This window comes from Ranitomeya imitator, chromosome 10, assembly GCF_032444005.1.
Source record: "Ranitomeya imitator isolate aRanImi1 chromosome 10, aRanImi1.pri, whole genome shotgun sequence".
NCBI lineage: Eukaryota > Metazoa > Chordata > Amphibia > Anura > Dendrobatidae > Ranitomeya > Ranitomeya imitator.
The window spans coordinates 54,824,862-54,850,033 of record NC_091291.1 but is presented as its reverse complement, the minus strand read 5'-3'; the positions used below and the strand labels follow the sequence as shown (position 1 = coordinate 54,850,033).

Below are 25,172 nucleotides of genomic sequence, written 5' to 3'. Positions count from 1 at the left end.
AGCAGCCACGCGGTATATTACACAGCCCACTCAGTATATAACACTGGCCACGTAATATATAACACAGCCCACGAAGTATATAACACTGGCCATGTAATATATAACACAGGCCACGCAGTATATAGCACAGCCACGATATATATACTACAGCACACGCAGTATATAATACTGGCCAGGTAGTATATAGCAGCCACGTGGTCTATTACACAGCCCACGCAGTATATAACACTGGCCACATAATATATAACACAGCCCACACAGTATATAACACTGGCCACGTAATATATAGCACAGCCCACGCAGTACATAACACAGCCCACATAGCATCTAACACTGGCCAGGTAGTATATAGCAGCCACGCGGTATATTACACAGCCCACGTAGTATATAGCAGTGTGGGCACCATATCCCTGTTAAAAAAATAATTAAAATAAAAAATCTATATATATAATTGTCTAAGGGTTTTTCCGTCTGTCTGTCTGTCTGTCTGTCTGTCTGTCCTGGAAATCCCGGCTCTCTGATTGGTCGAGGCCGCCAGGCCTCGACCAATCAGCAACGAGCACAGCGACGATGATGTCATAAAGGACGTAGATATCCCGCGTCTCTGATTGGTCGAGGTCGCCAGGCCTCGACCAATCAGCAACGGGCACAGCGACGATGATGTCATAATGGTTGCCATGGCGACGATGATGTCATAAAGGTTGCCTCAACCAATCAGCGACGGGCACAGTCTGCCGCGAATTCTGGAATCATCATTGTCCATATACTACGGGGACATGCATATTCTAGAATACCCGATGCGTTAGAATCGGGCCACAATCTAGTAGTTATATACTCACCTGCCAGGATTCAATCCAGAGAGGCTCTGGCGCAGGCTATGAGCGCGCGGCTGCCGCCATTTTCCGTTCCCAGGATGCATTGTGAAATTACCCACATGACTTAGCAGTCTCGATAAGTCTTCTGGGTAATTTCGCAATGCATCTCTGGGAACAGAAGATGGCGGCAGCCGCGTGCGGCTCGGCGCACTACAGAGGGTGAGAATAGCAGGTTTTTTGTTTTTTTATTATTTTCAACATTACATTTTTTTACTATTGATGCTGCATAGGCAGCATCAATAGTAAAAAGTTAGGGACACACAGGGTTAATAGCAGCGATAACGGAGTGCGTTACCCGCGGCATAACGCGGTCCGTTACCCCTGGCACTAACCCTGTGTGAGCGGTGACTGGAGGGGAGCATGCGGGCGCCGGGCACTGACTGCGGTGACTGGAGGGGAGCATGCGGGCGCCGGGCACTGACTGCGGTGACTGCAGGGGAGCATGCGGGTGCCGGGCACTGACTGCAGTGACTGGAGGGGAGCATGCGGGCGCCGGGCACTGACTGCGGTGACTGGAGGGGAGCATGCGGGCACCGGGCACTGACTGCGGGGAGTAGGGAGGGACTAACCGGACTGTGCCCGTCGTTGATTGGTCGCGGAAGCCATGACAGGCAGCTGGCTAGACCAATCAGCGATGTGGGATTTCAGTTACGGAAGTTGAGGACAGAAAGACGGAAGTACCCCTTAGACAATTATATATATATATATATATATATATATATATATATATATATATATATATATACAGTTGTGGCCAAAAGTATTGACACCCCTGCAATTCTGTCAGATAATACTCAGTTTCCTCCTGAAAATGATTGCAAACACAAATTCTTTGGTATTATTATCTTCATTTATTTTGTTTTAAATGAAAAAACACAAAAAGAATTGTCCTAAAGCCAAATTGGATATAATTCCACACCAAACATAAAAAAGGGGGTGTACAAAAGTATTGGCACTGTTCGACAAATCATGTGATGCTTCTCTAATTTTTGTAATTAACAGCACCTGTAACTTACCTGTGGCACCTAACAGGTGTTGGCAATAACTAAATCACACTTGCAGCCAGTTGACATGGATTAACTCAACCTCTATCCTGTGTCCTTGTGTGTACCACATTGAGCATGGAGAAAAGAAAGAAGACCAAAGAACTGTCTGAGGACTTGAGAAACCAAATTGTGAGGAAGCATGAGCAATCTCAAGGCTACAAGTCCATCTTCAAAGACCTGAATGTTCCTGTGTCTACAGTACGCAGTGTCATCAAGAAGGTTAAAGCCCATGGCACTGTGGCTAACCTCCCTAGATGTAGACGGAAAAGAAAAATTGACAAGAGATTTCAACGCAAGATTGTGCGGACGTTGGATAAAGAACCTCGACTAACATCCAAACAAGTTCAAGCTGCCCTGCAGTCCGAGGGTACAACAGTGTCAACCCGTACTATCTGTCAGCGTCTGAATGAAAAGGGACTGTATGGTAGGAGACCCAGGAAAACCCCACTTCTTACCCCGAAACACAAAAAAAGCCAGGCTGGAGTTTGCCAAAACTTACCTGAAAAAGCCTAAAACGTTTTGGAAGAATGTTCTTTGGTCAGATGAGACAAAAGTAGAGCTTTTTGGGCAAAGGCATCAACAAGAGTTTACAGGAGAAAAAAAGAGGCATTCAAAGAAAAGAACACGGTCCCTACAGTCAAACATGGTGGAGGTTCCCTGATGTTTTGGGGTTGTTTTGCTGTCTCTGGCACTGGACTGCTTAACCGTGTGCATGGCATTATGAAGTCTGAAGACTACTAACAAATTTTGCAGCATAATTTAGGGCCCAGTGTGAGAAAGCTGGGTCTCCCTCAGAGGTCATGGGTCTTTCAGCAGGACAATGACCCAAGACACACTTCAAAAAGCACTAGAAAATGGTTTGAGAGAAAGCACTGGAGACTTCTAAGGTTGCCAGCAATGAGTCCAGACCTGAATCCCATAGATCACCTGTGGAGAGATCTAAAAATGACAGTTTGGAGAAGGCGCCCTTCAAATATCAGGGACCTGGAGCCGTTTGCCAAAGAAGAATGGTCTAAAATTCCAGCAGAGCATTGTAAGAAACTCATTGATGGTTACCGGAAGCGGTTGGTCACAGTTATGTTGGCTAAAGGTTGTGCAACCAAGTACTAGGCTGAGGGTGCCAATACTTTTGTCTGGCCCATTTTTGGAGTTTTGTGTGCAATGATCAATGTTTTGCTTTTTGCTTCATTCTCTCTTGTGTTTTTTCATTTAAGATAAATTAAATGAAGGTAATAATACCAAAGAATTTGTGATTGGAATCATTTTCAGGAAGAAACTGAGTATTATCTGACAGAATTGCAGGGGTGTCAATACTTTTGGCCACAACTGTATATATATATATATATATATATACAGTGGGGCAAAAAAGTATTTAGTCAGTCAGCAATAGTGCAAGTTCCACCACTTAAAAAGATGAGAGGCGTCTGTAATTTACATCATAGGTAGACCTCAACTATGGGAGACAAACTGAGAAAAAAAATCCAGAAAATCACATTGTCTGTTTTTTTATCATTTTTTTTGCATATTATGGTGGAAAATAAGTATTTGGTCAGAAACAAACAATCAAGATTTCTGGCTCTCACAGACCTGTAACTTCTTCTTTAAGAGTCTCCTCTTTCCTCCACTCATTACCTGTAGTAATGGCACCTGTTTAAACTTGTTATCAGTATAAAAAGACACCTGTGCACACCCTCAAGCAGTCTGACTCCAAACTCCACTATGGTGAAGACCAAAGAGCTGTCAAAGGACACCAGAAACAAAATTGTAGCCCTGCACCAGGCTGGGAAGACTGAATCTGCAATAGCCAACCAGCTTGGAGTGAAGAAATCAACAGTGGGAGCAATAATTAGAAAATGGAAGACATACAAGACCACTGATAATCTCCCTCGATCTGGGGCTCCAAGCAAAATCCCACCCCGTGGGGTCAGAATGATCACAAGAACGGTGAGCAAAAATCCCAGAACCACGCGGGGGGACCTAGTGAATGAACTGCAGAGAGCTGGGACCAATGTAACAAGGCCTACCATAAGTAACACACTACGCCACCATGTACTCAGATCCTGCAGTGCCAGACGTGTCCCACTGCTTAAGCCAGTACATGTCCAGGCCCGTCTGAAGTTTGCTAGAGAGCATTTGGATGATCCAGAGGAGTTTTGGGAGAATGTCCTATGGTCTGATGAAACCAAACTGGAACTGTTTGTTAGAAACACAACTTGTCGTGTTTGGAGGAAAAAGAATACTGAGTTGCATCCATCAAACACCATACCTACTGTAAAGCATGGTGGTGGAAACATCATGCTTTGGGGCTGTTTCTCTGCAAAGGGGCCAGGACGACTGATCCGGGTACATGAAAGAATGAATGGGGCCATGTATCGTGAGATTTTGAGTGCAAACCTCCTTCCATCAGCAAGGGCATTGAAGATGAAACGTGGCTGGGTCTTTCAACATGACAATGATCCAAAGCACACCGCCAGGGCAATGAAGGAGTGGCTTCGTAAGAAGCATTTCAAGGTCCTGGAGTGGCCTAGCCAGTCTCCAGATCTCAACCCTATAGAAAACCTTTGGAGGGAGTTGAAAGTCCGTGTTGCCAAGCGAAAAGCCAAAAACATCACAGATCTAGAGGAGATCTGCATGGAGGAATGGGCCAACATACCAACAACAGTGTGTGGCAACCTTGTGAAGACTTAAAGAAAACGTTTGACCTCTGTCATTGCCAACAAAGGATATATTACAAAGTATTGAGATGAAATTTTGTTTCTGACCAAATACTTATTTTCCACCATAATATGCAAATAAAATGTTAAAAAAACAGACAATGTGATTTTCTGGATTTTTTTTTCTCAGTTTGTCTCCCATAGTTGAGGTCTACCTATGATGTAAATTACAGACGCCTCTCATCTTTTTAAGTGGTGGAACTTGCACTATTGCTGACTGACTAAATACTTTTTTGCCCCACTGTATATATATATATATATATATATATATAAAATATACTAGATGGTGGCCCGATTCTAACGTATCCAGTATTCTAGAATATGTATGTATATAGCAGCCACATAGTATATAGCGCAGGCCACGATATACTCTTGAATACCCGATGCGTTAATATAGGCCACACAGTATATAACAGTGGCCACGCAGTATATAACACAGCCCAAACAGTATATGACACAGCCCACGCAGTATATAACATTGCCCACATAGTATATAACACTGGCTACGTAGTATATAGCAGCCATGCAGTATATAACGCAGCCCACACAGTATATAACACTGCCCACATAGTATATAACACTGCCCACGTAGTATATAGCAGCCCAGTAGTATATAACGCAGGCCACACAGTATATAACACTGCCCACGTAATATATAGCAGCCATGTAGTATATAACGCAGCCCACGCAGTATATAACATTGCCCACATAGTATATAACACTGCCCACGTAGTACATATCAGCCATGTAGTATATAACACAGCCCATGCAGTATGTAATACAGCCCACATAGTATATAGCAATGTGGGCACTATATGCGTGGTTAAAAAAGACTTAAAATAAAAAATAAACATATACTCACCTTCTGAAGGCCCCTTGTAGTCCTGGCGCCTGTGTGCGGTGCACGCGACAGCTTCCGGTCCCAGGGTTGGTATGAGCGCAGGATCTGTGATGACGTCGCGGTCACATGAACGTGACGTCATGGAAGTTCCTTCTCGCATAGCATCCTTGGCACCGGAACCTGCCGCGTGCACTGCCGAGGACAGCGCACCACGTCGGAGGGTGAGAATAACTTTTTTTTGGTTATTATTATTTGTAACATGAGATCTTTTTACTATTGATGCTGCATACACAGCATCAATAGTAAAAAGTTGGTCACACAGGGTTAATAGCTGCATTAAAGGAGTGCGTTACACCGTGGCATAATGTCCATTAACGCTGCCATTAACCTTGTGTGAGGGCTGACTGGAGGGGAGTATGGAGCGGGCACTGACTGCGGGGAGGAAGGAGCGGCCATTTTGCTGCCAGACTTTGCCCGTCGCTGATTGGTCGTGGCAATAATCGTGGGCGTTTTGCCACGACCAATCAGCGACTTGGATTTCCATGACAGACAGAGGCCGCGACCAATGAATATCCGTGACAGACAGAAAGACAGACAGATAGACAGACAGACAGACGGAAGTGACCCTTAGACAATTACAGTTGTGGCCAAAAGTATTGACACCCCTGCAATTCTGTCAGATAATACTCAGTTTCTTCCTGAAAATGATTGCAAACACAAATTCTATGGTATTATTATCTTCATTTAATTTGTCTTAAATGAAAAAACACAAAAGAGAATGAAGCAAAATGCAAAACATTGATCATTTCACACAAAACTCCAAAACTGGGCCAGACAAAAGTATTGGCACCCTCAGCCTAATACTTGGTTGCACAACCTTTAGCCAAACTAACTGTGACCAACCGCCTCCGGTAACCATCAATGAGTTTCTTACAATGCTCTGCTGGAATTTTAGACCATTCTTCTTTGGCAAACTGCTCCAGGTCCCTGATATTTGAAGGGTGCTGTAACAACCCTGCTGGCATCACTGCATGGCCTTCCATTCCCCACCTGCCTGTTACATCAACTCACTCACCCAGTGCCATGCTGTGAGATCTGTCTGCTGCCGGCTCCATGCCATGTGCTTCATGGCGGCCTGCTCTGTGTACACTTCCTGGCTGTGTGCATAGGGGGGCGGCGCCAGCCACTCCGGATTCTTACTGAGACTGTGTGCACCTCCCTAAGGTGCTCCTGGCCAATAGCCTTGAGGCCTCTGATACTTAACCCGTCCTCACCCATTGGAGTATGCCTGAGCAAACTATTCCCCTCAGTTAGCAGTTGCTACTGAGCTACCAGGTCGTGTCTGTTTCCTGTCTCAGAGGGCTGCAATACTGCAGGCCTTCATCTGTGTTCTGTTTGTGTATCCATGTCCGTTCCTGTCTGAACTCTGGTCTAAGTCCGTCCCTGTTCCTCCTTTGTCATTTCCCACTCTGCTGTGTGTACCTCCGCCTTATCTTCCTGCTCTGCTTGCCACTATCAGTGGCTCTGCATCTCTCTGCTCTGTTCTGCCACAACCTGTGGTTCTGTGCCTCTCGGCGTTCCTCGCCACAACCTGTGGTTCTGCACTCTTATGCTCTTAGCGTTACCTCCTGCGGTTCTGGCTCTTGGCTCCGCCTCCAGCGTCTCCGCTCTTAGCTACGCCTCCAGCATCTCCGCTCTTGGCTCTGCCTCCAGCGTCTCCGCTCTTGGCTCCGCCTCCAGCGTCTCCGCTCTTGGCTCCGCCTCCAGTGTCTCTGCTCTTGGCTCCGCCTCCAGCATCTCTGCTCTTGGCTCCGCCTGCAGCGTCTTGGCTCCGCCTCCAGAGTCTCTGCTCTTGGCTCCGCATGCAGCGTCTCCGCTCTTGGCTCCGCCTCCTGCGGCTCCATCCTTTGCTCTGCCTTCTCTACTCTTTGCTCTGCCTTCTCCTTCTCTACTCTTTGCTCTGCCTTCTCCTTCTCTGCTCTTAGCTCTGCCTTCTCCTTCTTGTGATTCTGCTTTGCTTCCACTCTTGCTCTATCTTTATTCTGCTACTTGCCGTACTGGTCTCTATCTGTTTCTTTATGTTCTCCAGTCTGAACAGGTTCTTACCTGTTTCCACACATCCATCTGAATACCAGTTCCTACCAGAGTATCAGTCCTGTCTGCCAGTGCCAGCCGTACCCGCCTGTCTGCCTGAGTGCCAGCCGCGCCCGTCAGCCTGCCTGTATCTCTGTTAAGCCAGTCCGCCCGTCTGGGCCTCTGCCATACCCATCTGTTATGATAAGGTAATTCAGTACCACAATGGACATAGAAGTCAGAGCACATACAGTGACCTGACAATAACCCAAAAACATAGAACGAGCTCTGAGACGTGGGAACTCTGTTGACCGCAATCCCTGATCCTCTCAAACAAACACTAGAGGCAGCCGTGGATTGCGCCTAACGCTCCCTATGCAACTCGGCACAGCCTGAGAAACTAGCTAGCCTGAAGATAGAAAATAAGCCTACCTTGCCTCAGAGAAATACCCCAAAGGAAAAGGCAGCCCCCCACATATAATGACTGTGAGTTAAGATGAAAAGACAAACGTAGAGATGAAATAGATTTAGCAAAGTGAGGCCCGACTTTCTGAACAGAGCGAGGATAGGAAAGGTAACTTAGCGGTCAACACAAAACCCTAAAAACCACGCAAAGGGGGCAAAAAGACCCTCCGTACTGAACTAACGGCACGGAGGTACACCCTCTACGTCCCAGAGCTTCCAGCAAACAAATAGAAAAGCTGGACAGAAAAAAAAACAAACAAAATAGCAAAGGAAAACTTAGCTATGCAGAGCAGCAGGCCACAGGAACGATCCAGGAGGAAAACAAGTCCAATACTGGAACATTGACAGGAAGCCAGGATCAAAGCACTAGGTGGAGTTAAGTAGAGCAGTACCTAATGACCTCACCACATCACCTGAGGGAGGAAACTCAGAAGCCGCAGTACCACTTCCCTCCACCAACGGAAGCTCACAGAGAGAATCAGCAGAAGTACCACTTGTGACCACAGGAGGGAGCTCTGCCACAGAATTCACAACAGTACCCCCCCCTTGAGGAGGGGTCACCGAACCCTCACCAGAGCCCCCAGGCCGACCAGGATGAGCCACATGAAAGGCACGAACAAGATCGGGAGCATGGACATCAGAGGCAAAGACCCAGGAATTATCTTCCTGAGCATAACCCTTCCACTTAACCAGATACTGGAGTTTCCGTCTTGAAACACGAGAATCCAAAATCTTCTCCACAATATACTCCAACTCCCCTTCCACCAAAACCGGGGCAGGAGGGTCAACAGATGGAACCATAGGTGCCACGTATCTCCGCAACAATGACCTATGGAATACGTTATGTATGGAAAAAGAATCTGGAAGGGTCAGACGAAAAGACACAGGATTAAGAACCTCAGAAATCCTATACGGACCAATGAAACGAGGTTTAAACTTAGGAGAGGAAACCTTCATAGGAATATGACGAGAAGATAACCAAACCAGATCCCCAACACGAAGTCGGGGACCCACACAGCGTCTGCGATTAGCAAAACGTTGAGCCTTCTCCTGGGACAAGGTCAAATTGTCCACTACATGAGTCCAAATCTGCTGCAACCTGTCCACCACAGTATCCACACCAGGACAGTCCGAAGACTCAACCTGCCCTGAAGAGAAACGAGGATGGAACCCAGAGTTGCAGAAAAATGGCGAAACCAAGGTAGCCGAGCTGGCCCGATTATTAAGGGCGAACTCAGCCAAAGGCAAAAAGGACACCCAGTCATCCTGATCAGCAGAAACAAAACATCTCAGATATGTTTCCAAGGTCTGATTGGTTCGTTCGGTCTGGCCATTAGTCTGAGGATGGAAAGCCGAGGAAAAAGACAAGTCAATGCCCATCCTACCACAAAAAGCTCGCCAAAACCTCGAAACAAACTGGGAACCTCTGTCAGAAACGATATTCTCTGGAATGCCATGTAAACGAACCACATGCTGGAAGAACAATGGCACCAAATCAGAGGAGGAAGGCAATTTAGACAAGGGTACTAAATGGACCATCTTAGAGAAGCGATCACAGACCACCCAAATGACTGACATCTTTTGAGAGACGGGGAGATCTGAAATAAAATCCATAGAGATATGTGTCCAAGGCCTCTTCGGGACCGGCAAGGGCAAAAGCAACCCACTGGCACGAGAACAGCAGGGCTTAGCCCGAGCACAAATCCCACAGGACTGCACAAAAGTACGCACATCCCGCGACAGAGATGGCCACCAAAAGGATCTAGCCACTAACTCTCTGGTACCAAAGATTCCAGGATGACCAGCCAAGACCGAACAATGAACCTCAGAGATAACTTTATTCGTCCACCTATCAGGGACAAACAGTTTCTCCGCTGGACAACGATCAGGTTTATTAGCCTGAAATTTTTGCAGCACTCGCCGCAAATCAGGGGAGATGGCAGACACAATTACTCCTTCCTTGAGGATACCCGCCGGCTCAGACAAACCCGGAGAGTCGGGCACAAAACTCCTAGACAGAGCATCCGCCTTCACATTTTTAGAGCCCGGAAGGTACGAAATCACAAAGTCAAAACGGGCAAAAAACAGCGACCAACGAGCCTGTCTAGGATTCAACCGCTTGGCAGACTCGAGATAAGTTAAGTTCTTATGATCAGTCAATACCACCACGCGATGCTTAGCTCCTTCAAGCCAATGACGCCACTCCTCGAATGCCCACTTCATGGCCAGCAACTCTCGGTTGCCCACATCATAATTTCGCTCAGCAGGCGAAAACGTCCTGGAAAAGAAGGCGCACGGTTTCATCACTGAGCAATCAGAACCTCTCTGCGACAAAACAGCCCCTGCTCCAATCTCAGAAGCATCAACCTCGACCTGGAACGGAAGCGAAACATCTGGTTGACACAACACAGGGGCAGAAGAAAAACGACGCTTCAACTCTTGAAAAGCTTCCACAGCAGCAGAAGACCAATTGACCACATCAGCACCCTTCTTGGTCAAATCGGTCAATGGTTTAGCAATACTAGAAAAATTGCAGATGAAGCGATGATAAAAATTAGCAAAGCCCAGGAACTTTTGCAGACTTTTCAGAGATGTCGGCTGAGTCCAATCATGGATGGCTTGGACCTTAACAGGATCCATCTCGATAGTAGAAGGGGAAAAGATGAACCCCAAAAATGAAACCTTCTGCACACCAAAGAGACACTTTGATCCCTTCACAAACAAAGAATTAGCACGCAGGACCTGAAACACCGTTCTGACCTGCTTCACATGAGACTCCCAGTCATCCAAGAAGATCAAAATCTCATCCAAGTACACAATCAGGAATTTATCCAGGTACTCTCGGAAGATGTCATGCATAAAGGACTGAAACACTGATGGAGCATTGGCAAGTCCGAATGGCATTACAAGATACTCAAAATGACCCTTGGGCATATTAAATGCAGTTTTCCATTCATCGCCTCGCTTAATTCGCACAAGATTATACGCACCACGAAGATCTATCTTGGTGAACCAACTAGCCCCCTTAATCCGAGCAAACAAATCAGATAACAACGGCAAAGGGTACTGAAATTTAACCGTGATCTTATTTAGAAGGCGGTAATCTATACAAGGTCTCAGCGAACCATCCTTCTTGGCTACAAAAAAGAACCCTGCTCCTAATGGCGACGATGACGGGCGAATATGCCCCTTCTCCAGGGACTCCTTCACATAACTGCGCATAGCGGCGTGCTCAGGCACAGATAAATTAAACAATCGGCCTTTTGGGAACTTACTACCAGGAATCAAATTGATAGCACAATCACAATCCCTATGCGGAGGTAGGGCATCGGACTTGGGCTCATCAAATACATCCCGGTAATCAGACAAGAACTCTGGAACCTCAGAAGGGGTGGATGACGAAATTGACAGAAATGGAACATCACCATGTACCCCCTGACAACCCCAGCTGGACACCGACATGGATTTCCAATCTAATACTGGATTATGGACTTGTAGCCATGGCAACCCCAACACGACCACATCATGCAAATTATGCAACACCAGAAAGCGATTAACCTCCTGATGTGCAGGAGCCATGCACATGGTCAGCTGGGTCCAGTACTGAGGCTTATTCTTGGCCAAAGGCGTAGCATCAATTCTTCTCAATGGAATAGGACACTGCAAGGGCTCCAAGAAAAACCCACAACGCTTAGCATACTCCAAGTCCATCAAATTCAGGGCAGCGCCTGAATCCACAAATGCCATGACAGAATACGATGACAAAGAGCAGATCAAGGTAACGGACAGAAGAAATTTTGACTGTACCGTACCACTGGTGGCAGACCTAGCGAACCGCTTAGTGCGCTTAGGACAATCAGAGATAGCATGAGTGGAATCACCACAGTGGAAACACAGCCCATTCAGACGTCTGTGTTCTTGCCGTTCAACTCTGGTCAAAGTCCTATCGCACTGCATAGGCTCAGGTTTAAGCTCAGGTAATACCGCCAAATGGTGCACAGATTTACGCTCACGCAAGCGTCGACCGATCTGAATGGCCAAAGACATAGACTCATTCAGACCAGCAGGCATAGGAAATCCCACCATGACATCCTTAAGGGCTTCAGAGAGACCCTTTCTGAAAATAGCTGCCAGCGCAGATTCATTCCATAGAGTGAGCACGGACCACTTTCTAAATTTCTGACAATATAACTCTATCTCATCCTGACCCTGACAAAGAGCCAGCAAATTTTTTTCTGCCTGATCCACTGAATTAGGTTCGTCGTACAGCAATCCGAGCGCCAGGAAAAACGCATCGATATTACTTAATGCAGGATCTCCTGGCGCAAGAGAAAATGCCCAGTCCTGAGGGTCGCCACGCAAAAAAGAAATAATGATCAAAACCTGTTGAACTGGATCACCAGAGGAGCGAGGTTTCAAGGCCAGAAATAGTTTACAATTATTTTTGAAACTCAGAAACTTAGTTCTATCTCCAAAAAACAAATCAGGAATAGGAATTCTTGGATCTAACATAGATTTCTGATCAATAGTGTCTTGAATCTTTTGTACTCTTGCCGAGAGCTGATCCACACATGAAGACAGACTTCTAATGTCCATTGCTACACCTGTGTCCTGAACCACCCAAATGTCTAGGGGAAAAAAAAGGCAAAACACAGTGCAGAGAAAAAAAAATGGTCTCAGAACTTCTTTTTTCCCTCTATTGAGAATCATTAGTACTTTTGGCTTCCTGTACTGTTATGATAAGGTAATTCAGTACCACAATGGACATAGAAGTCAGAGCACATACAGTGACCTGACAATAACCCAAAAACATAGAACGAGCTCTGAGACGTGGGAACTCTGTTGACCGCAATCCCTGATCCTCTCAAACAAACACTAGAGGCAGCCGTGGATTGCGCCTAACGCTCCCTATGCAACTCGGCACAGCCTGAGAAACTAGCTAGCCTGAAGATAGAAAATAAGCCTACCTTGCCTCAGAGAAATACCCCAAAGGAAAAGGCAGCCCCCCACATATAATGACTGTGAGTTAAGATGAAAAGACAAACGTAGAGATGAAATAGATTTAGCAAAGTGAGGCCCGACTTTCTGAACAGAGCGAGGATAGGAAAGGTAACTTAGCGGTCAACACAAAACCCTAAAAACCACGCAAAGGGGGCAAAAAGACCCTCCGTACCGAACTAACGGCACGGAGGTACACCCTCTGCGTCCCAGAGCTTCCAGCAAACAAATAGAAAAGCTGGACAGAAAAAAAAAAAAACAAAATAGCAAAGGAAAACTTAGCTATGCAGAGCAGCAGGCCACAGGAACGATCCAGGAGGAAAACAAGTCCAATACTGGAACATTGACAGGAAGCCAGGATGAAAGCACTAGGTGGAGTTAAGTAGAGCAGCACCTAACGACCTCACCACATCACCTGAGGGAGGAAACTCAGAAGCCGCAGTACCACTTCCCTCCACCAACGGAAGCTCACAGAGAGAATCAGCAGAAGTACCACTTGTGACCACAGGAGGGAGCTCTGCCACAGAATTCACAACACCCATCTGTCAGCCAGTGTCACAGCCGTGCCTGCCTGCCCGTGTTTTGTCCCCGGTGGGATCAGCATCCACAGTCCGACTCCACCCTGGAGTGGTACCTGGTAGCTTCCTATTGCACAAGTCTGACCTCACCATCAGAGGCTCCAGCGAACACCTAGGAAGCTACTTAGTTTCGCCCCTTCCAGGGAAGTTCGGTCTGTGGTCCAGTGGGGCCACACCCCCAGGCGCCCGCACCAACCAGTCTCGGCGCGAGCGTTACAGGTGCCTTCTCCAAACTTCCATTTTTAGATATCTCCACAGGTGTTCTATGGGATTCAGGTCTGCACTCATTGGTGGCCACCTTAGAAGTCTCCAGTGCTTTCTCTCAAACCATTTTCTAGTGCTTTTTGAAGTGTTTTGGGTCATTGTCCTGCTGGAAGACCATGACCTCTGAGAGAGACTTAGCTTTCTCACACTTGCCCTACATTATGCTGAAAAATTTGTTTGTAGTCTTCAAATTTCATAATGCCATTCACACGGTCAAGCAGTCCAGTGCCAGAGGCAGCAAAGCAACCCCAAAACATCAGGGAACCTCCACCATGTTTGACTGTAGGGACCGTGTTCTTTTCTTTGAATGCCTCTTTTTTTTCTCCTGTAAACTCTATGTTGATGCCTTTGCCCAAAAAGCTCTACTTTTGTCTCATCTGACCAAAGAACATTCTTCCAAAACATTTTAGGCTTTTTCAGGTAAGTTTTGGCAAACTCCAGCCTGGCTTTTGTATGTCTTGGGGTAAGAAGTGGGGTCTTCCTGGGCCTCCTACCATATAGTCCCATTTCATTCAGACGCCGACAGATAGTACGGGTTGACACTGTTGTACTCTCGGACAGCAGGGCAGCTTGAACTTATTTGGATGTTAGTCGAGGTTCTTTATACAACATCCGCACAATCTTGCGTTGAAATCTCTTGTCAATTTTTCTTTTCCATCCACATCTAGGGAGGTTAGACACAGTGCCATGGGCTTTACATTTCTTGATGACACTGCGCACGGTAGACACAGGAACATTCAGGTCTTTGGAGATGGACTTGTAGCCTTGAGATTGCTCATGCTTCCTCACAATTTGGTTTCTCAAGTCCTCAGACAGTTCTTTGGTCTTCTTTCTTTTCTCCAGTTGAGTCAACTTTAATCCATGTCAACTGGCTGCAAGTGTGATTTAGTTATTGCCAACACCTGTTAGGTGCCACAGGTAAGTTACAGGTGCTGTTAATTACACAAATTAGAGAAGCATCACCAGATTTTTCGAACAGTGCCAATACTTTTTTCCACCCCATTTTTTATGTTTGGTGTGGAATTATATCCAGTTTGGCTTTAGGACAATTCTTTTTGTGTTTTTTCATTTAAGACAAATTAAATGAAGATAATAATACCAAATAATTTGTGTTTGCAATCATTTTCAGGAAGAAAATTAGTATTATCTGGCAGAATTGCAGGGATGTCAATACTTTTGGCCATGACTGTATATATATATATATGTTTGTTTTGAACAATATTTCGTTGTAAAACAATGTGTAAATGTCAAAGAACTGCTGTATGTAAAAGCTCATGTTAAAATTGAATTGCACACGGATTGCATCCGGATGTAATACGGATGTCATACGGATTTTGCGATAAAAAATCGCATTGACATCGCATGACACTCGCATGACACTCGCATGTTTTGCCTCCGTTTTTTCGGTCCAGAAATCGGACCGTTTTTTTTCTCACATATGGGTATGAGCCCTTGGAGTGAGTATAATGTGATGTTTTTTATTTTATTCTTAATTTTACACTTGAATACAACACTCAACATTGTCCCCTGCTCACGATAATCGCAGGCAAAGCAGGGAACAGTGATGTAAGCTGTCTTCACTTCAGCACCCGGTGCAAGGGAACAACGCTAACTGCATACCTCCCAACTTTTGAAGAAGGCAAAGAGGGACAAAGGTAGCGGTGCTCTCAGTGCGCCTTGGCAAATTTTAGGCCACGCCCCCTGACCACACCCATTTGACAACTAGTCACACCCATATCCACACCCAAAACCACACCCATTTAGCATTGCTGATCACACGTCATAAACAATAATTATAAACAGAAAAAAATATGGCCACACAGTGCTCCTTACTGTATAGTGGCCACACATGATGCTCCATACTGTATAATGGCCCCACCGTGCTCCATACTGTATAATGGCCACACATGATGCTCCATACTGTATAATGGCCCCACCGTGCTCCATACTGTATAATGGCCACACATGATGCTCCATACTGTATAATGGCTGCACATGATGCTCCATACTGTATAATGGCTACACATGATGCTCCATACTGTATAATGTCCCCACATGATGCTCCATACTGTATAATGGCCACACATGATGCTCCATACTGTATAATGTCCCCACATGATGCTCCATACTGTATAATGGCCCCACAGTGCTCCATACTGTATAATGGTCCCACATGATGCTCCATACTGTATAATGGCCCCACAGTGCTCCATACTGTATAATGGTCCCACATGATGCTCCATACCGTATAATGACCCCACATGATGCTCCATACTGTATAGTGGCCCCACATTTGACCTTGCTGACATCTGGGGCCGCTATCCAGCAGTGTGCGCCATCTCCGTATGTGCATTGTGACCGCGCGAAGCTTGGATTGTGATCATGTGTCCTTGGTTACACCTGGGGCCACTATCCAGCAGTGTGCGCTGTCCGCACATGTGCATTGTGACCGTGCGGTGCACGGGTAGCGATCATATGACCTTGGTGACACCTGGGCCCCTATCCAGCAGTGTGTGCCGTCTGCATATGTGCATTGTGACAGCGCGGAGCTTGGATTGTGATCATGTGACCTTGGTGACACCTGGGGCCGCTATCCAGCAGTGTGCACCATCTACACATGTTCATTGTGACCGTGCGGTGCTTGGATGGCAGTCATGTGAACGCTCCTTGGCGACGTTTCTTGGCCGGCTCATGTGATTGGGCGATAGGGCTTTGGTTTCCATGATAACACAGAGGCCTTACTCTGATAGGTGGGCTATATACACACCCTGAATACACTTCCATGTTTGATTTGTGGAGCGTTTCCATGGGATCCCTCTCATTGTTGGACATACAGATGGGATTAATTACGTATTCATGACCCATTGGGGGTGTCTGGGAGTTCTCTAACCATGACAATGATGATGCCATCCTTACAATTCTTTATGTCATGTTGTGGATAGTTTTCCTCTTCTTACATTGTGTTATGTTTTCTGTCTCGGCTTTTATCCATTTTGTTGACATACAAGTACATCACACAAAATTAGAATATCATCAAAAAGTTAATTTCTTTCAGCTCTTCAATACAAAAAGTGAAACTCATATTTTTTAGAGTCATTACAGAGTGATCTATTTCAAGTGTTTATTTATGTTAATGTTGATGATTATGGCTTACAGCCAACGAAAACCCAAAAGTCATTATCTCAGTAAATTAGAATACTTTATAACACCAGCTTGAAAAATTATTTTAACCTCTTTCTGACCTCGGACGGGATAGTGCGTCCGAGGTCAGATCCCTTGCTTTGATGAGGGCTTCGGCGGTGAGCCCGCATCAAAGCCGGGACATGTCAGCTGTTTTGACATGAGCCCGCAATAGCGACAGGTGGAATCGCGATCCACCCGCCACTATTAACTAGTTAAATGCCGCTGTCAAACTCTGACAGCGGCATTTAACTACCGCTTACGGCCATCGAGCCGGAAATGAGCGCATTGCCGACCCCATCACATGATCGGGGGTCAGTGATGCATCAGCATGACAACCTGAGGTCTCCTTGAGACCTCTATGGTTACTGATGCTGGTTTGCTGTGAGCGCCATGCTGTGGTCGGCGATCATAGCAAGCCTGTTATTCAGCTAAATAGGAGCGATCTGATGACCGCTCCTATGTAGTTGAGCTGATAGAGTTGTGCCACCTTCTAGCCTCCCATGGAGACTATTGAAGCATGGCAAAAGTAAAAAAAAAATGTTTAAAAAATATGAAAAATATGAAAAAAATATAAAAGTTTAATTCGCCCCATTCAAAATAAAACAATAAAAAAAATCAAATATACACACCCCATTCAGAATCTATCATTAAAAAAAGGATTAACCTGATCGCTAAACGGTGTAGCGAAATAGAAATTAGAAACGCCCAAATTATGCTTTTTTTGGTCGCCGTGACATTGAATTAAAATGCAATAACAGGCGATCAAAAGTATGTATCTGCACCAAAATGGTATCTTTGAAAACGTCAGCTCGGCATGAAAAAAATATGCCCTCACCAGACCCCAGATCACGAAAAATGGAGAAGCTACGGGTATCGGAATATGGCGCAATTTTTTTTTTTTTAAGAAAAGTTTGGAATTTTTTTTCACCACTGACGTAAAAAAGAACCTAGACATGTATGGTGTCTATGAACTCGTAATGACCTGGAGAATCATAATAGCAGGTCAGTTTTAGCATTTAGTGAACCTAGCAAAAAAGGCAAACAAAAAACAAGTGTGGGATTGCACTTTTTTGCAATTTCACCGCACTTGGAATTTTTTCCCATTTTCTAGTACACGACATGCTAAAACCAATGATGTCGTTCAAAAGTACAACTCGTCCCGCAAAAAATAAGCCCTCATATGGCCAAATTGATGGAAAAATAAAAAAGTTATGGCTCTCGGAAGGAGGGGAGCGAAAAACGAACACGGAAAAATGGAAAATCCCAAAGTCATGAAGGGGTTAAAATCCAAAATGTTATCCTACTGAAATGTATGTTCAGTAAATGCACTCAATACTTGGTCGGGGCTCCTTTTGCATCAATTACTGCTTCAATGTGGCGTGGCATGGAGGCGATCAGCCTGTAGCACTGCTGAGATGTTATGGAAGCCCAGGTTGCTTTGATAGCGGCCTTCATGGTCATGGGATGCTTTGTCTGCTACGTTGTTAACAGAATCGGTGTTCTCAAGATCCCCATACTGTTAAGAATTGTGATGAAGCACAAAGTCGCTGACTCCTTCACTTACCCCAGCAGGCCACGTGTATCATTAGAAATATTGGTCTTGTACAAAATCTTTCTTTCCTCCATCCAGGGTAATATTAATAATATATTTCATCTGGTTCATGGGGACAACATGGGCCTGTGTGATTTCAAATGCCAGGACTGAATTTCATCCCCAGTCTGTACCTGGTCCACTGTGTTTTATCAAGACCAAAGTCAGCACAGCCGTCTACCAGGAAATTTTAGAGCACTTCATGCTTCCCATTTTGGTGATGGGAATGTAATTCTCCAGCAGGACTTTACACCTGTCCACATTGCCAAAAGTGCCAATACCTGGTTTAAAAAACATTAGTATCACTGTGCTTGATTGGCCAGCAAACTCGCCTTACCTTAACCCCATAGAGAATCTATGAGATATTGTCAAGAGGAAGATGAGAGACACCAGACCCAAAATGCAGACAAGCTGAAGGCTGCTACCAAAGCAACCTGGGCTTCCATAACCCCTCAGCAGTTCCACAGTCTGATCGCCTCCATGCCACGCCAATGATGTAGTAATTGATGCAAAATGAGCCCCGACCAATTATTGAGAGCATTTACTGAATATACATTTCAGTAGGCCAACATTTCAGATTTTAAAATAATTTTTCAAGCTGATGTTATAAAGTACTAGATGGTGGCCCGATTCTAACGCATCGGGTATTCTAGAATATGCATGCCCACGTAGTATATTGCCCAGCCCATGTAGTATATTGCCCAGTCATGTAGTATATTGCCCAACGTAGTATATTGCCCAGTCACGTAGCATACAGCACAGAGCCACGTAGTATATTGCCCAGTCACGTACTATATTGCCCAGTCACGTAGTATATTGCCCAGTCACGTAGTATATTGCCCAGCGACATAGTATATTGCAGTGATGTAGTATACAGCACAGAGCCACGTAGTATATTGCCCAGCCACGTAGTATATTGCCCATTCACGTAGTATATTGCCCAGCCACGTAGTATATTGCCCAGCGATGTAGTATACAGCACAGAGCGAAGTAGTATATTGCCCAGTCACGTAGTATATTGCCCAGTCACGTAGTATACAGCAAAGAGCCAAGTAGTATATTGCCCAGCCACATAGTATATTGGCCAGTCACGTAGTATATTGCCCAGTCACGTAGTATACAGCACAGAGCCAAGTAGTATATTGCCCAGCCACATAGTATACTGCACAGAGCCAAGTAGTATATTGCCCAGCCACGTAGTATACTGCACAGAGCCAAGTAGTATATTGGCCAGTCACGTAGTATATTGCCCAGCCACGTAGTATATTGGCAGGTCACGTAGTATATTGCCCAGCCACGTAGTATACTGCACAGAGCCAAATATTATATTGCCCAGTCACGTAGTATACAGCACAGAGCCAAGTAGTATATTGCCCAGCCACGTAGTATACTGCACAGAGCCAAATATTATATTGCCCAGTCACGTAGTATACAGCACAGAGCCAAGTAGTATATTGCCCAGCCACGTAGTATATTGCCCAGTCACGTAGTATATTGCCCAGTCACGTAGTATATTGCCCAGCCATGTAGTATATTGCCCAACCACGTAGTATATTGCCCAACCACGTAGTATATTGCCCAGCCACGTAGTATATTGCCCAGCCACATAGTATATTGCCCAACCACGTAGTATATTGCCCAGTCACGTAGTATATTGGCCAGCCACGTAGTATATTGCCCAGCCACGTAGTATATTGCCCAGCCACGTAGTATATTGCCCAGCCACGTAGTATATTGCCCAGTCATGTAGTATATTGCCCAGTCACGTAGCCCAGTCACGTAGTATATTGGCCAGTCACGTAGTATATTGGCCAGTCACGTAGTATATTGCCCAGTCATGTAGTATATTGGCCAGTCAAGTAGTATATTGCCCAGCCACATAGTATATTGCCCAGCCACGTAGTATATAACACAGCCCACACAGTATATAACAGTGGCCATGTGATATATAGCACAGCCCACGCAGTATATAGCACAGCCCACGGAGTATATCACACAGCCCAAATAGTATATAACACTGCCCACGTAGTATATAGCAGCCACAGAGTATCTAACACTGCCCACGTAGTATTTAGCAGTGTGGGCACCATATCCCTGTTAAAAAAATAATTAAAATTAAAAAAAAGTTATATACTCACCTGCTGGCGGGATCCACCGAAGCTCCGGCGATATGCGCGGCTGCCGCCATCTTCCGTTCCCAGGATGCATTGCGAAATTACCCAGATGACTTAGTGGTCTCGCGAGACCGCTAAGTCTTCGGAATAATTTTGCAATGCATTGCTGGAGGGTGAGAATAGCAGGTTTTTTGTTTTTTTATTATTTTTAACATTACATTTTTTTACTGTTGATGCCGCATAGGCAGCATCAGTAGTAAAAAGTTGGGGACACACAGGGTTAATAACAGCGGTTACAGAGTGCGTTACCCGCGGCATAACGCGGTCCGTTACCGCTGGCATTAACCCTGTGTGAGCTGTGACTGGAGGGGAGTATGCGGGCGACAGGCACTGACTGCGAGGAGTAAGGAGCGGCCATTTTCTTCCAGACTGTGCCCGTCGCTGATTGGTCGTGGCTGTTTTGCCGCGACCAATCAGCGACTTGGATTTCCATGACAGACAAAGGCTGCGACCAATGAATTTCTGTGACAGACAGAAAGATAGACAGACGGAAGTGACCGTTAGACAATTATATAGTAGATTCTAATTTACTGAGATAATGACTTTTGGGTTTTCATTGGCTGTAAGCCATAATCATCAACATTAACAGAAATAAACACTTGAAGATCACTCTGTAATGACTCTATATAATATATGAGTCTCACTTTTTGCATTGAAGAACAGAAATAATTTCACTTTTTGGTGCCATTCTAATTTTGGGAGAAGCACCTGTACACGGAGCCATGGTATGTGGCAGGGCTCCATGGTGATTGGTCCATGCTGAGAAGCACACACGCTGCATTGGACCGATCACACCGCCGCAGCGCCGCCTCGGGCTCCGTGCACACACTCAGGAAAGAAACAGAAGAGCTGCAGCAGCCCAGGGAACCGTACTGCGCATGTGCGTCGTCTCCCTGAGGTCTCGTGTCGTCGCACAGCAGGGCGGTACCAGGGGCGTGTCAGTGACGTCACCACATGAATATTCATTTCCCAGAGACAGGGCTGATATGGAGCCGTCGCTCAGTGTGAGTGACAGCCTGTAATGAATCTCCTCACGGAGGAGCAGGGCTGAGGAGAGCGGACGGGCGGCCATTGCTGGAGAGCGCCTCCCCGGAGCGCTGCCATCACTGCAGCTGTCACATATGGCTCAGTGACAGCACCGTGCCACGTGAGCAGCTGTCAGTCAGCACAGAGAGCTGGAGGAGACGCTGCAGTGCAGGAGCAGTGCTGGCCGCCGGCCACTGACAGGCTGCATGTGCCCGGAGCCGCCGCCGCCGCCGCCGCCGCCGCCGCACACATCATCAGCGGCTCAGAGTGCACGGCCAGGTGACACATGCCCGGCCATGTGTACCTAACCCTCGGCGCCACGCCCACCCGCGCGGCTCATTGGCTATAACTGGGTCAAGCCCCTCCTGCCCCGACTGTGATTGGACAAAAATAGGTCAGGGTCCACCTGCCTCTCCCCATGTCACTGCCACATGACTGTCCCAGAGAAACTTGGAAAACACAAACACAGCGGCGCAGACGGCGGTGACAGCAGCGGAGCGCGGGCGGACCGGGGACGGAGAGAGCGGGCACACACGGAGAGAGCGGGCCGTGCATGGATGTAGCTGCTGCCACAGCCCCCTGTGCTGTCACCGCGAGACCCCAACACTGCCCCATTCATCAGGAAATGGGGGCACCCCAGCGCGTCCTGTGCCTGCTGCCCGCCTGCTGAGCGACCCCCGGAGACCCCCGGACACGCAGTGATCTCCTGCAACATCGTGTGGGCGCGAACAATCTCCAGCAGCAGCGGATCCGACCGTCAGGAGAAGATGGCGCGGCCAACAGCCCAGCTGGCGGGCACCGAGAAGGGGCAGCTGCACCCCACAGCCCCCATAGGGCCCCCCGGGCCGGGGATGGTGAGCCTGAAGAGCCTGCTGCAAGGGCCCATCAAGGGGCAGGAGCGCCGGGCCAAGGAGCTGCCACACTGTAAGTGCCCGGGACCCGCGCCCACCTCTGTGTGTCTGCACAGTCTGGAGATACGATCTATTACCTATCATCTATATATCTATCTATCACATTATCTATTTATTTATATCTATCTATCATCTATTTATATCTATCTATCATCTATCTATCACATTATCTATCATCTGTAAGTGCCCGGGGACCCGCGCCCACCTCTGTGTGTCTGCACAGTCTGGAGATACGATCATCTATCTATCATCTATTTATATTTATCTACCATCTATCTATCTATATATATCTATCACATTATCTATCTATCAACTGTAAGTGCCTGGGACCCGCGCCCACCTCTGTGTGTCTGCAGTCTGGATATACGATCATCTATCTATCCCACATCTATCTATCTATCTATCTATCTATCACATATCTATCTATGTATCTATCTATTATCTATCTCATATCTATCTATGTATCTATTATCTATCTATCTCATATCTATCTATGTATCATCTTTCTGTGTGTCTGTCTATCTGTATCCCGCTGTTACCTATACGTTATCTCTCCCCGTCTCCGGCAGTGACTCGTGTGTTTGTGTGGACCCTTCTTGTTTATGTTGATGATTTGCACCATTGCTTTGTTTTCCATCCTCGCGTTCCTGCCTCTTTCCGGAGTGTTCCAGCAGCCATTCTCTCAGTGTGTGACTCCTCATCCCCATGGCTATGGCTGACATTAGAGGGGGCCGCACATTCATTTCTCCTCCAGATCTGTTCCAGTGGAGTGATTGTACCGAGCACAGTTCTCACTGGTCGGGTTGGTTGCCGTCATCCCCTTAGACTGGTGGGCACAGACATCAGGGGCTCCTGTGTAAGACCAGAGTATAGGTGATAATGGCCCGCAGGTGGCTCCGATGATGCGTCCACCATTGGGCCTACAGACCATCAGAACCTGGCCAATCATAGACAGTTTGCTGGTCTCTCCCACCACGTATCGGTGGTCTCCATTCTCTGTGTATCTCATGGTGATTGCTCCAGTGTAAGATTTCTTGGATACTTTGGAGCTGGTAAATATGATGGGTTTTGTAGAAATTGTAACGATAAACCACTTAAAATGCTAACGGTCCAATATTCCGAATATTTATCATTTGTTATAATCGTATCTGCTAAATCTGGCAGCCGTTAATACAGTCTAGTCGTGTGAAGGCCGATTCTGCCATACGTCTGCGCTGTCACCGTACATTGCCACCTGTACAAGCAGATTCGGAGTTCCTGATAAAAAAATCGAAATGGAGGAAAAGGAAAGCTCCATAAGCCAACACTGTTGATGAACAAGATAGATCAGGAGATGCCTCCACTCTGAGCACATCGGGCAGCGGAGCTGGTGACGTCGTGTGTTGTCCTGTCCCCCGCGGCAGCCGCTCTTCACTTCTGCGCCCGGAGCTTATGTACCTGGCCCATGACCTCATGACACCTAGTCTCTACGAATCTGGCCGCGACCTCATAATGTTGCCATGCCTAGTAAGAGGTAGAGGAGCCCAGGGCGACACATGCAGCTGTCATGGAGTACCGGAATTGATCCCGGACTATTGGATTGGTCGGTGCTGCTTCACCCCAGTACATTGAATGTTGCTGTATCATAATGGGAGCGATGAGCGCTCTGTGCCCATCACCCTCCTCTGGTCCATCGCTGAGCCTCCACCGCCGCACCCTCTGTCTGTTAATGACGGGGCACTGACGTCACATTGGTAGCGCTGCAGCCAACAACTAAGCCACGCAGTATTGCCCGGGCTGATGGCATAAGCCGCTGGGCTGAGTTATTGGCTGCAGCGCTGTCAATGTGACGTCGGCACTGAAAGCAATAACCAATACTGTGAAACTCCGCGCTGGACCCAGAGAAGGTGAGGAAAGGGCAGTTGGCTGGGGGAGAGGAGTACTAGACGGCTTATAAAAGCGGGGTCTGATGTCATAGCTTGTATGTTGCGGCTCCATGCACACAGCTCCACTGTATGTGTGACACATGTATGTAGCTGTGCTGTGTGCATGGAGCCGTATGACGGCACCCAGAGCTCCTTGTTGCTCCATACTCAGGAGCCATAGGCGCTCAGTGGACCGGTGTACGGGCGGCGCTGCATACAGCAACACCATTAGGCTTCATTCTAGAGCAGAGAAGTCAAACTCTAATACACAGAAGGCCAAAATTCAAAACTTTGATAACATCATGGGCCATCTTTGATATTCATAAAAAAAAAAATGTTTACAATTGAGGAAGTTTTTCCTTATCAAATGTAACGATGAACTGTTTCATATGAAAACAAACTTAAAGGGGTTGTTCCACAAGCAAAGTGCATTCTAAGTAATATATGTTGAGTCATATCACATGACCAGAGCACTGACGGGCGTACATATGTCATATGGTCCCATAGAAAATGTTCTAATTGGTCCCCC

General features: G+C 46.6%; 1 protein-coding gene across 1 annotated transcript in view; it reads left to right on the top strand.

Annotated features, from left to right (window-relative positions):
- Window positions 1-21,868: 21,868 nt before the first annotated feature.
- Window positions 21,869-25,172, top strand: part of DBP (D-box binding PAR bZIP transcription factor) — a 41,422-nt gene continuing 38,118 nt past the window's right edge. Inside the window, exon 1 of the mRNA XM_069741607.1 lies at window positions 21,869-22,752. Coding sequence (XP_069597708.1) covers window positions 22,596-22,752 — 157 coding nt within the window. The 5' untranslated portion in view covers window positions 21,869-22,595. The remainder of the gene's footprint in view (window positions 22,753-25,172) is intronic.